This window comes from Miscanthus floridulus, chromosome 8, assembly GCF_019320115.1.
Source record: "Miscanthus floridulus cultivar M001 chromosome 8, ASM1932011v1, whole genome shotgun sequence".
Lineage (NCBI taxonomy): Eukaryota > Viridiplantae > Streptophyta > Magnoliopsida > Poales > Poaceae > Miscanthus > Miscanthus floridulus.
Window position 1 is genome coordinate 186,181,833 of NC_089587.1, and position 17,925 is coordinate 186,199,757.

The following is a 17,925-nucleotide window of genomic DNA, read 5'->3' on the forward strand; positions in this document are numbered from 1 at the left end:
CGAGCGCTCCGGCGTAGGTGGCGGCTAGTTCTGTCGCCGTTGTCATAGCTCCTCGCCATGCTCTTGTGCGAGCGCGAGGGCCCCTGCATGAGGGTCCGGAGGGGTGTGAGTCTGCAAGGACTCCGCTACCACCGCCTGTTGTCCCAGAGCGTCTGCCATAGCGCACTCCCAGGATGGACAGTGGCTAGGTGCCACGTCACCTATGCTGGAGCCATCACTCTCAACCTCTCCATCTACGAGTTCGTAGAAACAGGTGGGAGCATAGCTCACCATCCCCATGAATTTGGATGTGAGAGGGGGCATCGCCAGCATCCTTCGGAGACCCCGGCGTACGCGTCCATGGGGGACGCGAGGCCATAGGGGAACCGGTCGTACGGTGGTTGCGGTGCGGACAACGCGGTCCCTCTAGATAATCGGCGGAAGATAGTAAATAGCGAGTAAATAATAGCATGTACATTGCTCAGCGGGGTTTGAGCAGAACGTTTGCTCGGAATGAAGCATAGGCGCCTCGTCGTTGAAGTCGTCGGGTGTCCCAGAGCCAATGGAGGGCGCCCCTCCGACGGGTGTCGGAACAAGTGCCTCCTCGTGGAGGTGTAGTACGTCGAGCCGGTTGGCGACGAAGTCCAGGCTTTCGAAGAGGAAGCCTAGGATGGCTCGAAGATGGGTGGAACCCACATCCCAATAGGTGGGACTGCGGGAAACTCCAGCGAGCCAAAGCGAGTCGTATCGCTTGAGCCCGCCATGGCGAAGATGGTAGAAAAGTGGGCCATCCGATGATCAAAAGTGTGAACGTACAGCGTCTTCCCCATGGATGGCGCCAGCTGTCGGTGCAGAAAGTGACCAACATGTAAATATTTATTGTTTTGCCGCACGTTCTGATCGAATGTGGCCTAGCACTCAATGACACAGGGTTTATACTGGTTCAGGCAACGTGCCCTACGCCCAGTTTGAGTCAGTCGGTGACTTTATTCCTGAGCCCATGTGCTCGAAGTTTGCTGTGGGGTTACAAACGAAAGGGAGAAAGATGGGGGTGCAAGAGGTTCGGTCGAACTCTGGTCTGAAGGGCCGAGAGTGATGGGAGCTCTGTTGTGCGCTAAGTGTTTGAGCATGTGCTCGAGGTTTGAACCTAGTGGTTCTGCTGTTGTGTGTGAGTGAACTGATCGATCCTTTGGGAGAGAGTGCATCCCCTTTTATAGATGAAGGGGATGGCCTTACAAGTGAGAGAGAGAGTGTATGTATGTTAAGTCTTGTTGTCCACGCCGTCGGGTACAAGATGATTGTAGGCGCCCATAACACTGTTAATGTCAGATGCATGTGGGAGGTTGCGTCGTCTTCTTCTGGCATGATAGATGTCGGTGCCTGCCACACTGTTGATGCCTAGAGGCATGTAAGGGGTTTTACCGTGTTCGTCTGGTACGGGAGTTGCGGGCGCCCACAACACTGTAGGCAAATGTCGGCGCCCACAACACTGCTTGGGTTCTGACATGCCTGGAAGGTTGCATGGCACTCTTCTAACATGTCATGTCGGTACTGTCCTGCAGGTGTACAGAGTACGATCCTTGGTATTACGGTTGACTTGAGTGTCCTGTTTTACCTGCTCCGCCTGTTATCTGGTCCTTACCGTGCGGGCGTCCCCGGTCGGTCGGCCCTAGTTAGCTCCAACTGCGCCAGTCGGAGAAGAGCTGTAAGCAGGGGTTCGTTGCATCCCCGGTCGAAGACGCGGGTCGGAGTTGGTAGCGGTGTTTGACCAGGCCTTCCGGTCAGAGAGGCAGGCCGGAGTCGAAAGCGAGCGTTGTTCCTTTTTGGCCGGGCCTTTCGGTCGGAGAGGCGGGCCGGAGTTGAAAGCGAGCGTTGTTCCTCTTTAGCGAGGCCTTTGGATCGCCCTTCTGACCTGTCGTTTAGGTATTTGGGCCGGCCCAGGAGTTGCGCGTCGTTCGTAACGTCGTCTGCTAGGCCGAGCTTTTGTTGGAAAGCCGGTCCATGAGGGACCCCTGTTTTATGTACCCGACACGAAGATTCCTACAAGCTACTTGATCGTGGCAACCTCCAAGAGTAGTATGCTCACACGATTGCCAATTGATCACTAGTGCCATTATATGTTATCCCTCTCAAGCAAATGCACTAGATTACTCCTTATCACAGATGCTTTATCCACTAAGCATGTGAGTGTAGGTGTTTCTTGAGCTCTAATGTATTCTCATATCAACATGGGGGTCTCAAGAGATGTGTTGAGCCCGGCCACACCCTCTATTTATACACCCACAAGAAACTAGTTGTTCTAGCCTGGCTATATTGAAACACACCCATCAGAAAAGCTCCACTAAGCACCAGAACTCCCACACCAAAGAGTTCCAACGGCTACTTCAACTAGCTATTTCCCTTACAAAGCTTCGGTGCACCTCTTTGGCGAGCACAGAAGATCTCCGGTGCTCACAACGCCCGAAGCCGCGCGTTGAAAACCGCCTCTAGAATTAGTATATCTCAAGTGGACCTCTCTGCTACGCACTAGAGAGCCCGGCCCATGTGATCAAATGTTTCTTACCGCGCTGTTAGTTGGCAGTCGCCACTACGCGATCAAACGTTTCATCCCGCACCGGAAGGTATAACATGCTCCACTGAAACTTCAACTGACAACAACTTCTCCATGGAAATTCTAGTGCGTGCTCTCTAATGACCACTAGAGAGATCCGGTGATCACTTCACACCTCTCTGACCTTTGTTGGAATTACTCTCCGGTGGCACCACTCCGGTGTCCACCGAAGAGCTCCGATGAGTGAAAAATCACTCAACCAGCAGCAACGCTTAAACCTTTATTTTCAAATGCGCTAATCACATTTATTGTCCCATGAAACAACCAACACCTTTGGCACTGAGGTAGCATTTCAAAATTACTTTTTGTAAAGATTTTATTTTGCTTCCTTTCAACGTCGCTCGATCTAAATACAATCTCGTGTTAGATCTCATCTGGTGCGACTAGCTAGATAAATGATTAGCAAACATATTTTCCTCTTTTGATAGTATGATTATATCCTAGATCCGATCATCTCAAACCTCACCGCAACACCAAATGGCAAGCGGGGTTGGGGCCGGGCCTGCGAACTCCTTGTGTTATACCCTAATCATGACTGAAACATAGGCAAGTCGTAAACCGATAGACAAAATGTTTGGCCTTGCTACCTTGGTGCTGCAGTGTGCAAATGGAAATCGTTAGCTCCCCCATGGTTTTGCTCTACGCTCATTACAGCAACAGGAGCTGCTCTGGTCGACTGGTCGGTCCCTTTCACTGTAACATGACACCCCTTTTGCAATGCAAATATGCGTTGCTAAAAGTTCATATATGCGTTGGTACGGTCTATACCAACGCATCTAATATGTGTTGTCTAAAGTGACGTTGCAAGGATCTATTGCAACACTTATTTATGTGTTGGTAACATGTACTAATAAGCGTTGCAAAGTTGCAACACATAATGGTGGGTTATATCAACGCTTATATGTGTATGTGCAAACCATGGGTGAACGACTTATATTGCTTGTTGCAACATATAAATTTAGTTTGTTGCAACACTTATATATCTTGCGAGGAATAAACCATGCTGTCATTAATATCACAATGAATAAATTTATAAAACAATACAGATCATGCCTGTACAATTTAATGAGCAGTGCAAGATCAGCCAACACATAGGAAATAAACATATTCAGCCCCATATAGTATCAAGAATTTATTACGTTACAATGACTACCATCCACATAATACATGACGTATTTTTTTGTTCATAGTACAAGTTGCTATGGTAGTAAAATATAAACATAAAAGGATCCCTGTTGGAATGCTACCAGCCCTCCTTTCTCCTTCCTTCAGTTTAGTCTAACATTCCACCGACGTGATCATCCATTTATCTTCTTGACCTAAAGATGAAAGTTGGATTACTTTAATACGGCACTTTGAAGTAAAATCAAATTGGGATAATATGAAGTTTTAAGAGAGATGTCTTATACACTAGCATCGTATGATGAGCAGAAAAAATATTATATCTTACACAAATATAATTCCATACAGTATTATAGCAGTTCAAGAAAAAATATTGCCTGATCGTTAAAAATGAAATATTAGTAAACTTGTAGTACGAAGTACAATTGATACCACCCTTAACTCTGGTCGGTCCCTTTTCCCTTTCGGGACTGTGCCTGGACGCCGGCCGTCAGTCGGCACGAGGCCGGGGGCGGGGCCAGGATCAGTGAGTCGCTGACACGCCACGGCCAATGATTGGCTTCTCCGGCAGGTGGCTGCGAAAAAGACGGTGACATTATGGTGCGGCTAGCTGCCGCCCGAGCGACACATCACCACTACCACAGGATAGTGCAGCGTCCAGGCGGAATGCACCAGCCACCAGCGGACCAGCCCCATCGAAGCGAGCGCACCAGCACCACTGCACGACGACAACCAGCTGCAGTGAGCAGTGCAGCCTGCAGCGCGAGACGGAGTAGACGAGGAGTGACGTGGCCCTGCGTGCGCGCACGCGGGACCCGCCACGACCGTACCGTGGCGTGGAAAGCTAACGACCACGGTGGTTGGCACTTGGCCGCCGACGGCCGACCCGCCGTGCAAAGCGACAGCAGCAGCGCCCAAAACTGGAACGGGCTGGTCTCGTACGTGTCCGTCTTTGTTCGTGCGTGCATGATCTTCTGTGCGAAATAAACTAGTCGAAAGCATGCATGCAAGTAGAAATGAACATACAGGACGAGCCATGTATACCACGGCATTTGACGTCGTGACGATATATATACGGGCAACATGCATCTAGACTCTAGTAGTGCCTAGCTAGCTAGCTTTACTGCTTTTCGCATGGTTGAATCCGTAACAGTGGCGCCTCTTCCTGCGGTCTAAAGTTCATGTTCAGGTTCAGGTTCAGGTTCAGCAATCGTTTTCCTACTCTCGCATGCATCACAAAACATGTACGTTTGATGATTCATCGCTTGTGCCTTGTGGTGAAACTAAAGCGCTTTCTTTTGCGAGGGAAAAAAGCGCTTTATTTGTTGAGCTCCCGAGTCAGTCTGACGTGTTTCCGTTGCATTTCGACATGCATGCATGCCAACTTGGACAGTGGAAGAAACTGCTAAACCGAGAAACTAAAGCTCTTTTTTTATTTAAATCCAAGGTCGGCACACACACTTGTGATAGGGAACTGTCTTTTATTTGTTCCGACGACATTTGATGACTTTATTGTTTGTGTTCGTTAGGTATGACCATTTCCTTTTGCCACGTGCCGAACTTTGCTTCCGAGGGACTTTTCACTGCTACGCTTGATGAAGTGGGCCTTTTGATTTTTTTATTTATGGTTTTCAAAAAACAAAAATAAGTGTTTTTTTTAATTTGAACCATGACCTTCAGCTCATATAACGTCTCTCTACCATTACACTAGCTATACACTCATTTCTGAGTATACAAATATTATCTTTTTTAATCAATATTTTATAATATTTTATTGACTATTTTAGCCGCTAAATGGTATCAAGTGGAAAAAAGTTTCAAATACAAAAGCTTTAAATCTTATCAAACACTTCTATTTTGGTATAGGAAGAGTCTCTATTCGAGATTATTAAAAAAAAACTTAAAAAATTGAATGTCAAAATATGAGAACTTAGAACCAAATATTGAGACTCTAAGTAATTTTAAATTAAAAACTTGTTAACTATAAAATTATAGATTGTATTGAGCACTACAACTTTGGTATAGAACATGCCAACATCCGAGGTTATATTAAATTTTAAATTTTAAATTTTGAGAACTTAAAACAAAAATTTTGGGCTCTAATAGCTTCAAATCAAAAAATTATCAACCACAAAGTTATAGGCCACGTCAAAGTCTACAATTTTTATATAAAGTTTGTTATCACCTAACTTTATGTGGAAACAATATGAATTATTATGCAACTATTTTTAGAGATGGACCTCTTAATAGTGTTGCATCTCTTAGTCAATCTCTAGAGGTGGACCCTTAGAATGCCCACCTCTATTCATATCTATTTTTAGAGGCGGGCATTTAATTTGTCTAAACCCCTCCTAATAATTTATAGGGACAACACGTAAAAATACTCACCTTAGTTAATCAGGGAGAGTCTGTCTTCTCAAATTCTTTTTGTAGTTGTGAATTTCGTTTCTAGAGACAGTTACTTCACCCGCTTCTACTCAAGCACCTAAACAAATGAGCAAGATAAATCATGTGGCAGGTTGGTCAAAACACACACATGAGATACTCCTACAACGGAGCATATATTGGTTTATAAATGTGGCCGTACGGAGCATGGATGTCGGGGTATATGTAATTTAGGCTGCGTTTAGTTCCCAAAAAATTTCCCAAAAAGTGCTACAGTAACCATCATATCGAATCTTGCGATATGCGCATGGAGCATTAAATATAGACGAAAAAAACTAATTGCACAGTTTGGTTGGAAATCGCGAGACGAACGTTTTGAGCCTAATTAGTCCATGATTGAACGCTAATTGCCAAATAAAAATGAAAGTGCTACAGTAGCCAAATTCCCAAATTTCGCGAACTAAACACAGCCTTATTGTAGCTAAACGCGCTTTTGACAAGTTTATTTATAGGATTAGGAGTAGATCGTTAAACCCTTGACAAATCAGAGATTGACTGACCAACAAGTGACGCGAGACAAACAAAAAGAACCATTGTTATTGAGTGACAAATTTATAGTTAGGTGACCATCGTCGTCATAATGTGAATGCGAATGCGAATGCGAATGCGAGACGAGCATCTAGACCCCCGGCCCAGGTGCCTAGCCAGGCAACCGTAGTTTCGTGTGCACCATGAATCCCTGATGATCTGAGATTGCGAATTGTAATTTTTTTTTGAAACTTTGCGAATTGTAATTGGACTTATATGTGCCTCCAAAAAAAATCTTAAGTTCAGCTTCCAAATAGGACAGCACAGGCACGTAGACCTCGATCTTTCGTTCAATTCTCACCGTACCCCTTCCGAAAGTGTTTAACTTGCTTGGATGACTATTTCTTGGGATAACATGTCTGACCAAGGACCGGTGACACTACTACACAAATGGTTTTACGAGACATCACCATTTAATTAATGGAGACGGGCACACTGGGCGGGCGCCTTCGTTAATCTGTGGCAGGGCCGCCAACCGAGCACCCTCCTGCGTTACAGATTAACAAAAGCGGACGACTTTAGACGACCACCTCCGTTAATCGCCTATTAACCGAGACGGTCAAAGTGTCTGCCTCCGTTAATAGATTAACCAAGACGGTCAAAGCATCCGCCTCCATTAATCGCCTATTAACTGAGACAGTCAAAGTGTCTGCCTCCATTAATAGATTAACCGAGACGGTCAAAGCATCCGCCTCCGTAGGTTTGCATTAACGTAGACCTTTGTCAGGCTCGATTAACCGAAAACGACCGCCTCGGTTAAGTTTTCTATATAGTAGTGTGAGAGGCTTAGATGAAGAGCTAATTAACTCTCACTTCTTAAGGAGTAAAAAAGAATTGCGTGAACAGAAAAGACATGCCGATTTTCACTTTTTTCGAAAAGCCAGCAACAAGAACATGTCGGGCATATATTAATAGATAAGGAACCAAATACAATAAAAAAAGAAAAAGAAAAACTCAACACTCATGAAGGTGACAACAAGACCACCACCAAACACTACAGGAATCGGCCTCTTTGCCGACTGCCGAAAGCAGTCGGCAAAGGCTGAAAAACGGTCGGCAAAGGCTTTGCCGACCGTTTTTCGCCTAGGCAGTCGGCAAAGGGGTGCCGGGAGAGAAGATGTCGGGAAAGAATTCTTTTCCGACTGCCTTCCGGACAGCAGTCGGTAAAGGCTTCCCCGACGGCCGTATAACCAGTCGGTAAAGACTCCGTCGCCGTCCCGTCCCGTCTCCTTTGCCGACCGCCTTCCTGGCAGTCGGCAAAGGCTTTCCCGACTGCCAGGAGAAAAGCAGTCGGCAAAGGCTTTCCCGACTGCCAGGAAGGCGGTCGGCAAACCTGGTTTTGCAGGCTGTGGTGCCCAGCTTTGCCGACTGCCAGGGCAGTCGGCAAAGCTGGAAATTTTTTTTTTCTCTTTTCTCTCCTGTTTTTTCATATACATATCACACTTTAAAGTACACAGATCACACATTTATATATATAAGCCAAATGCACGCATATATAACACGAATTCACATATAGATCACATCCAAGCATCCATAAGCATTAATATCCATACAGTCCACAGATCATCGAAACATAAAAAACAAGTGCGCAAGTCCAACATCAAACCAAAAGAACTTCACTCCTCGTGCGACCCACGGTCCCTATGCTCATCCTGAACTGAAGGCCACGAAGACCATGAGGACTGGCCTTGCTGGAGCGGCGCCGACGTGTAGCGGTGCTCCCACCCGGTGTGCGCGTGGTGGGTATGTGGCAGAGGGTAGCTCACCGCCGCTCCGGTCCCGTACTGTGGAGGCCGAGGAAGACCGCCACCCGGAGGCCCGAAGTATGTCGGAGGCGAAACAACCTGCCACCCAGGAGAACGTCCATCTGGAGGAGTCGGGTTCGAACCCGCTGACATTGACTGCACAAAGTAGACATGATCTCATTAGTAGCTACACAGACCTCGTGAAAACAATGGAGACCAATATATATACTCACCGTACTCCCCGTAGGGTCAATAGGTGCTGGACCGAACATCGTGGCGGGTAAAGGAGGCATGACAGCACCAGGGATCTGAATGCTCTGAATGTAGCTGGCAAAGTCCTGCCTCCAGCGCAAAGCCTCCTGCCGATGGGCCTCCTCTCTGGCCGCTATCTCCCGCCGATGGGCCTCCTCTCGGGCCTCTGTCGCGGCCCGCAGCTCGGCCAGCTCGGACTGCAATGTCACACCCAGGTAATTAGGTACATATGTAAAACCAATTAACGAGGAATGGAACTGAAGGTACCTGAACCGCTGCCAACGTGGACGGCTGCCGACGGCGTATGGGGACGTCGGAGGTCGTGCTGGTGGACCTACGAATCTGACGAAGGCTAGGAACGTTGGTCGGATCGATTGCGTTGTTGGCAATCGAGTACTGGCCGTGCGGTTTCCCTCCTCCCGTCCTCATCACGAGGTCTGTGTCCAGGGGCTGCTGGGTTGGATCGTAGTCCGGACCATAGCGCTGGCGAGCCGCCTCGGTGTACCGGGCCATCTTTTCATAGACGTTCGGGTTGGTGTACGCCTCGGGCCCATCTGCCGAGCTGAAGACGTTGTTCGGATCAGACGCTTTGCCCTTGTTCGACAAAGCGTAGCCCTCGTACAAGTTGATGACCTGCCCGTCATGGTAGCGGGACTGCAAGGAACACACAAGGACGATTACACATAATGAAATAGAATAAATAAATAAATAAATAAATCAATCGACAGAAGCTTACCCATGCGTCACAGTACTGTCCGAGGGAGCGGCTCCCTTGGTGGTGTGCCGGCCCTTGCCTCATCTTGGCACGTTCACTTCGACTGCGACGCTCCTCATACGACTCCGGTGTTCTCCAGGCGTCCACAATGGCCTCCCAGCAGTCCATGTATGTTTTGCACCATTCAGCAGGAAACTACATGACATGGCAGAAGATGAATCAGTAGTAACGTCTTCTACTTCATTTGCATGGAAGGAATCATAAGCAATGTTCCTTAATTACCTGCATGTAGATGTCCTTGGCAACGTCGGTCTCAGGGTAGTGGAGCATCTTCTTGGCGTCCGCGGGTGGCAGCCTCTCAAGCTTCACGTCAGCGTAGTAGGTGACGAGGACTTGGACGTGCGCCTCGTAGTACATGTCCTTCACCCGCGCCATGGCGGCCCGGTCCTGCACCACCGACGCCCGGTCCTCGTACCCCTCGTCACATGTGAACCAGTCCTACATGTTTCATTAGTTCAAAAACGTCCAGCGAATGTGTATCGACAAAGCAGTGCAATAAGAACTCACCCAAAACTCCATCTTGATCTTTGTCGCGATGGGGACCTCGTGTGCGTCCTTGACTTTGTAGAAGTCCGACCAATGCCAAGGCACCACCTTGGTCCCGTCGTCGAGTTCGATAAGGCCAGGGTAGTGCTTCTTAATCAGGAGGCCCAGCATGCCATTCGGACTGCGTGCACCACCCCCGCTCACAATCTGCCAGCCTCTGCACAAGTCAGTAAGAAGAATTGTTAGTCTGAAGTTTTAATGTTAAACATGTCATATGAATAAGTCGTAAAAACATAAATGGTTACTTACTTAGAACCTTCAGGTCGAATCACAGGACGGTGCTCCAAGGCGATCGTCGCTCTAGGGAGACGTGTGATCCCACGCTGGTAGACCTTGCGCGAACCTGAGGAAGTCGAATCCCCTGGTGTCTCCTCCTCCCCCTCCTCCTCCTCCCCCTCCTCCTCCTCGCTGTCGTCTCCGGTCTCCTGCACGTCGTCTGAGGGAAAGAGCTGCTGCCTCGCTGTCCTACGACGTGACCGAGTCTCCTCTGACGTCGGCACCTCCAACGCCTCGTCATCGATGCCTGTCGGTGTCGGGGCCCGTGCGTAGATCGACTTTGTGTTTCGCCGCGGTCTACTTCCGCCCGGCATTTTGTCCTATGCCTGCAAAAACAAAGACAGAGATTAAACCAATTAGCACATGAATTAGAATAATAACAAAGTAATAATAACAAAGTAATAATTGCAAAAACAAAGTAATAATTAAACAATATAGTATATACATGAATTAGAATGCATCTCCACGAACGATAGTGGTTGGCTCCACGTCATCGCTATCATCATCATCATCATCATCATCATCGCTATCACTCCACTGGAAATCCTTGCGTGCCTGAGCTGTACTGTCCTCAACACCTAGTTCGCGACAAGCCCTCCATTTCTCTAGCATGATTATGTCTTCAGGATCTTGCACTACTTCACCCTCATCCTCATCAACCTCGTTGTCTACTTCCATGTCCATCAGCGATTCAATGTCTATCGACAAATGGCCATTTAGGCCCTCAGGAATATAGAACTCTCCGTTATCTGCCGTTGGGTCAAAGTTGTAATCATCATCAGTTGGGACAGGCAATTTACCGTGTGGCGATACCGAGTGCACAAGGAACCAACCCTTAAGCCTCTTATCGTCCTGGCACGCCCATGGGAGATAGTAAACTTGCGTGGCCTGTTGAGCCACAATGTAGACATCTTCACCAGCATAGACGGAATCCTATCGAATTTCAACTTGCCCAATGTCATCTTGTCTTCTAACTTCATTAGGATTGAACCAATGACATTTGAATACCACTGGTTTAAGTTCTTTCATGCCCTCAAAGTGGAGCTCATATATTTCTTCGACTATGCCATAATAGTCGAGATTGTCGTTGCCGGACGTACGAACTCCTGAGCATGTGGTCTTTCGGGTGGGCCGACTATCCTCATAGCTCCTCGTGCGAAAGCGATAGCCATTCACATCATAAACGGTGAATGTTTCCACCCTAGATCTAAAGCCCTGTGCAACCTGTTTCAATTCATCACTCATTTCTTTATCCGTGCGTGCCTGCAAGTTGAGACCAGATGGATCGCTACATTACTCGCTCCTAGGAACAAAGTGGAATCTCAAAGTTCAAAAGAGGTAAGTTGTGTCGTACCTTCGTATGGAACCAAGAGATAAAATCGGGATTGTTATTTTTGAGAAGACCGTCTTCTTCTTCGTTGGTAGGAGGTCTATTCCTTTTCCAGAATTGACAAATATACTCCCTGAAAAAACAAGAGAGAGGATGTCGGCACGATAGGTGGAGGATATTGACTGCATATGTAACTAGCTCATTGAGAACTTACGTTCGATAAGGAACCACTTCATCAAGGTTCAATAACACGTACATCATGATAGTGTGAAACTCATGTTGTTGTAACGTCTTGCAGGTAGCTGTGCTTCCCCTTCCGAGTTGCCCTTTGAAAAGGCTGAGGGTAGATAAACTCCACTCTTCGTTGTAACGAGGGGTTGTGTTCTCAGCATAGTATGCCTTTGTGAAATTGGACACCTCCTCCACTCTGAATGCCTCTGCCACAGAAGCCTCAATTTTGGCTTTGTTTTTACACTTTTTACGAAGAGTCTTCAAACACCTCTCGATTGTATAGCACCAATGAGCCCACACAGGCCCCCCCAGAAGTGCCTCACGCGGCAGGTGCAAAATCAGATGTTGCATCGGCAGGAAGAAGCCAGGAGGAAAGATCATCTCCAACTTGCATATCAACTGAGGTGCAGCATGCTCCAGCTCAAGAATCACTTCCCGAGATATCTCACGGGCACAAAGCTGGCGGAAGAAATAGCTCAACTCTGCCAAAACGCGCCACACTGGCTCTGGGAGGTATCCACGGGTCATCGCAGGAAGGAGCCGCTCAATCCATATGTGGAAGTCATGACTCTTCATCCCTAAGACTTTCATAGTCTTCAAGTTCACTCCCCTACTCAGGTTCGCCGCATACCCATCAGGAAACATTAACGTCTTGATCCACTCAAGCACTTTCTTCCTGTCGCTCCTTTTTATGATGTAATCGGCCGGGCCCCTTCTCCAATTCTTGCCTTCAACAGGTGTCTTCATCACGTACTTTGGTCTATCGCAGATCTCCTCCACGTCTAGTCGAGCTTTAACGTTGTCCTTCGACTTCTCCTTTATATCCATGATTGTAGCCCAGAGTGCCTCGGCGACATTCTTCTCTGTGTGCATTACATCGATGTTGTGTGGAAGAAGAAGGTCCTTGAAGTAGGGGAGCCTATGCAAGCCTGATACATGGGTCCACATGTGTGTCTCACCATATCCTTTGAAACCACCATTGTCTGGATCAATTTCCAAAGCCTCCAACTAGGCAAGGATCTGTGCACCGCTCATAATCTCAGGTTTGGGGTCGGTGACTTCAACACCTTTTGTGAAGTGCTTGGTGTCTCGTCTAAACTCATGGTTGTCATCTAGGAATTGACGATGTTTGTCAAAAGACGAATACTTGCCACCCTTCTTGAGCCAGGTGAACATCACGGTTGCCTTGCATGTTGGGCAAGGGAACTTCCCGTGAACACACCACCCACTGAATATGCCATACGCCAAGAAGTCGTGCAACGAATACTGGTACCACACATGCATTATGAAGTTCCTCTTTGAAGCTCGATCGTATGTACGGACTCCCTTCTCCCAAGCACGTAGCAATTCATCCCATAGTGGCTGCATGAACACACCCATATTGTTGCCCGGATGTCCAGGTATTATCAGCGACAAGAAGACGTTCTTTGGATCAAACATAACGCCGGGGGGGGAGATTGAGGGGTATCACAAACACGGGCCAACAAGTGTACGGTGCCGCCATCATTCCATACGGGTTGAACCCATCAGTTGCGAATGCTACACGTACATTCCGAGCCTCCTCTGCTTTCCTCGGATGTTGGGCATCGAAGTACTTCCATGCATCACCATCCGATGGGTGTACCATGTTGCCACTGTATCGTTTGCCATTCTTGTGCCATCTCATTTGTTTCGCGGACTCCTCCGTCATGTACAGCCGTTGCAGCCTCGGTATGACAGGAAGGTACCGTAGGACCTTCTCTGGGATCGGCGACTGTTTCTTCGTGCCATCACTACGCTCTACCTCCACAAACCTAGAGGCTTTGCACTTTGGACAGTGTGTTGCGCTCTCAAGGTCTTCCCCCCTAAATAGGACGCACCCATTAGGACAAGCATGGATCGACTCATAGTCCATCTTAAGTGCACGAAGGAGCTTCTGTGACGTGTACTCATTCTTCGGCAGCTCGTGACCCTCCGGAAGCATTTCCCCAAATATTTGCAACATGAGATTAAAGCCTTCCCGACTCATGTTCAACTGCGACTTCAACCCCATTAGACGTCCCATGCATTCCAGTTGCGACAGTGTTGTATACTTGTGAAGTGGCTTCTTTGCCGACTCCATCATTTCATAGAACGCCTTTGCGGTTTCCTCTGGATCCTCCTCCACCAATCTTTCATTGCCACGTGCCTCGTTGAAGTCTACAATCATGTCATCCACCCCGGCATCGCCATCAAACTTCTCGAGCTCTGCTCTCACCTCCTCTCTAATACGGGCTTTTTCACCATGGAAGATCCACGTCTTGTAATCTTCCACATAGCCGTTTCTGTACAGATCTTTCCAAATCTCATCCTTTATTTTTCTTTTTGAGTTCTTACAACTCCTACAGGGACACGGCATCCGAATCGACCCTCTAGCAGCCGGGCCAAATGCTTGGTCTAGGAAATTAGAGGTCCCCCTAACCCAATCCTCGTCCTTTCTTGCAAAGCCCGTGTACATCCAATCACGGTTAGCCATCCTCTGTAATACGTATGCATAAGCAAGTAGTAAAACCAGGCATTGCATCTACATGGCGTTCCTACCTGCTAATAGGTGAAGGATAGGTCCTAATCCCACCCGCGGATGCGTAGATGGGTTAGCTTCCATGCATGCCCACGTCTGAATCGGAATTTCGGCAGCACCTCCCCGCTGTTCTCCAGATACACGTCCCCGTAGGGAGTGTGTGTATCCGGAGAACAACCGGGAGGTGCAACCGAAACTACGACTCAGACATGAGCAAGACATGGAAGCTAACCCATCTACGCATCCGTGGGCTGTCCAAAAAACGTGGACAATCCGAAACAGATACGGTTGGAAGTACTACTTCCAACTGTATCAATTTCGGACGGGAGACACCTAACTTGGTGACGCGACCTAGACCATGATACGGGAAGAGGGGTTATACCTAAGGTGCCGAGGTGACGCTGTGCAGGCCGACGACCAAGGCACGGGGCTACTTCGGATCCGCGCTTTTCTGAAACACAACAAAACAATATAAGTACAAATTTTCAGCAGAACCTCCCTTGTACGGAGAGGTTTCCAGAACCTGCAAAAAGAATTCAACATCACATACACGGCTCGATGGCCGACATCACATACACGGCTCGATGGCCGACATCACATACACGGCTCGGCAAGGAGGAGAACGGGCGGCGCCGCAGCGGGCAGCGACAGGGAGAGCCCGGAGGACGAGCGCCGAGGCCGGACGGAGTAGCTGGGAGGGGAGATGGTCCGGCGGGAGGGGGGGTCTGCCGGCGCAGGGGGGACAGGCCGGGGCAAGGGCGCTGCGGCCGCGGCTGGCCACGGCGGGGCGGGCAGCGCGCTGCGCGCGGCAACGGCGCGCGGCCGGCCGGCGGGGCGGCCGCGCGCCATGCGGGGAACGCGGCTGGGAAAGCGGGGGCAGCGGCTGCCTGCGGCCGCAGGCGCGGCGCCGGGGCGGGCGGCGGATCTGGCCGGGCCGGGCCCGCGGCGGGGCGGGGGAGGCGGGCGCGCGGCCACGGGGGGCCGGTCCGGGTGTGAAGGCGGGGGTCGGGGGCGGCGCGCGGGTCCGCGGGGGTGCGGGGGGTGGGCGGCGGCCGGCGCGGCCGGGGAACGCGGCGGGGCGTGTCAGCGGCTGCCTGCGCCGCGCACGCAGGCGCTGGGCGAGGCGGATCTGGCCGCGGCCAGGCCGCGGCGGTGGAGGCGCAGGGCGGGCGCGCGGCCACGCGGGGCGGCGGGGGCCGGCGGCGGCGCGGTGAAGGCGGGGGTCGCGGGGGCGGGCGCGCGGGTCGCGGGGGTGTGAGTGGATAGGGTTATCCCTTCCTTTTTTTTATTTTTTTAAAACAACAGAGCCTTTCCCGACTGCCGTAAAGCGGCAGTCGGCAAAGGCTTTACCGACTGCATACAGTCGGCAAATCCTTTGCCGACTGCCTCCCCACGGCAGTCGGCAAAGATTTTTTTTTTTTTGGTTTTTTGGTTCCAATTTTTTCCTGTGGGCTAAACATATTGTTTCAAGTACAATGTACAAATTTGGGACCTTTTGATGATATTTTGCTATATTTTATACAATTATTTTATTTCCTTGCATTTTCTCGCATAGTCCAAATTTAAACTGCAGGTGCATAAAATAATCAAACGCAGCCATTCGAAAAATAATATTCATGTTGAAGAGTGTATTTTTAGACCATGTACATGAGCCCACCCAAAAATTAGAAGGTCTTGTCCACGCGAGATGACAATCCCGGTGCGGTAGAAGTATTTTTCAATTATAAAAAATTCAAACGTAGTCTGAAAATCACGAAACTTGGCAAGACATCATGATATCGTATGTGGAGACTATGGTAAAAAATTGAAAATGTTTCGAATAAGTTTCGTCGTCTGATGTCCAAAACTCTGATATCTCACATGTGATCACATATGATATCACATGTGAGATATGGGAGTTTTGGACATCAGATGACGCAACTTGCTCCAAACATCGTCCAATTTTTACCATGGTATCCGCATATGATAACATGACACCTCGCCAAGTTTCGTGATTTTCAGACTTCGTTTGGATTTTTTATAATTAAAAAATACTAATACCGCATCGGGATGGTCATCTGTCGTGGACAAGACCTTCAATTTTTTGAGTGGGGTCATGTACATGGCCTAAAAATACACTCTTCAACATGAATATTATTTTTCGAACGGCTGCGTTTCATTATTTCATGCACCTGCAGTTCAAATTTGGACTATGCGAGAAAATGCAAGGAAATAAAATAATTGAATGAAATATAGCAAAATATCATAAAAAGGTCCCAAATTTGAACATGAGATTTCAAACAATATGTACTGCCCACAGAAAAAAACTGGGATAAAAAATAATAATAATAAAAAAATCTTTGCCGACTGCCTAACATGGCAGTCGGGAAAGAGCTTCTTTGCCGACTGCCTTTCCTTGGCAGTCGGCAAATAGGGCAGGCCTTTGCCGACTGCTAACGGAGGGCAGTCGGCAAAGCCGACGGCCCGGAATTCCGTCCCGTCCGACCACTTTTGCCGACGGTCTGTCTTTGCCGACTGTCTTTTGCAGTCGGCAAAGACCTCTTTACCGACTGCCAGCCTTTGCCGACTGCCTTGGAGAGGCTTTGCCGACTACCAGGCTCTTTGCCGACTGCCAGAGAAAAACAGTCGGCAAAGAGCCCCTTTGCCGACTGCCTGGAGAAAGGCAGTCGGGAAAGAGACTGGCAGTCGGCAAAGCCTGATTTTCCTGTAGTGAAATAAAACACCGATGAAACCACCAATGCAACCACCACCGAACGCCACCTTGCACGCCACAAGAAACAAGCATTGAAGCAGGAAAGGGGAGGAGGTTTCTGCAGCGAATCCTCCAAAGAGGGGGAACGACACCCACAGGCGCCACAAACGTCGATCGGACAACCAAGATTTTTCAACCAAACTCCTACGGGGACGGGGGCTTCACAGCAATGCCTCCAACGAGGGAAATGCCGCCAATTTTCACATTAATTATTGTAGATGTAGATTATTGTTCTCCATCTTTAAAAAAACAAAGTCTGGATTTTCACTTTCCATTAGCAACGGTAAAAATTATTAGGGCGCATATATATCCTGACACTGCATGCAGCCACAAGATTGCAATTGCTATTCATTCATGCCAGTGCTTGTTGCCAAAGCAAGCACAAGCAACGCTCACACCAGCACCGCCGGTGCAGCAGAAAGGCGTCAAGCGTCATATTGTTTTTTTGGGGGTGTGGCCCCTCCAAGGTGGGGGCATGACCCTACCTGAAAATTTTCTAGTACTATGCAGATCACATCGAATCACATCCCTCTAGTGCCAAAGAGCCACACACACACTCTCACATGCATTGTGTCTTTCTTTTGCACACATTACAGATTTGCATCCTGCAGGTGAGGTACATCTTGTAGATTCTTTCTTTCTTTGGTGCTGCACTGGAGGTGACGTCATCCAAAAAGAATGTTGGGCACTCGGGCTGGCCTGGAAACCACCTCAAACTTTAGTGCAGAAATATGCTTCAAAAGTGTTTTTGTGTTTTCACAACTAATTAAATTGCTAGCATTAACAAGTAGTAG

At 48.6% G+C, this 17,925-nt stretch overlaps 2 protein-coding genes across 2 annotated transcripts; one reads left to right on the forward strand and one right to left on the reverse strand.

Annotated features, from left to right (window-relative positions):
• Positions 1-11,819: 11,819 nt before the first annotated feature.
• On the reverse strand, positions 11,820-14,334 carry LOC136470323 (uncharacterized). Its single transcript, XM_066468208.1, has 3 exons — positions 13,334-14,334; positions 12,869-13,068; positions 11,820-12,769 (listed from the first exon to the last, which is right to left on the reverse strand). The coding sequence occupies exons 1-3, from the start codon at positions 14,332-14,334 to the stop codon at positions 11,820-11,822; spliced, it is 2,151 nt and encodes a 716-aa protein (XP_066324305.1).
• Positions 14,335-15,082: 748 nt separating this feature from the next.
• Positions 15,083-15,637, forward strand: LOC136470324 (uncharacterized). The gene has a single exon (XM_066468209.1). The coding sequence runs from the start codon at positions 15,083-15,085 to the stop codon at positions 15,635-15,637; it is 555 nt and encodes a 184-aa protein (XP_066324306.1).
• Positions 15,638-17,925: the final 2,288 nt, after the last annotated feature.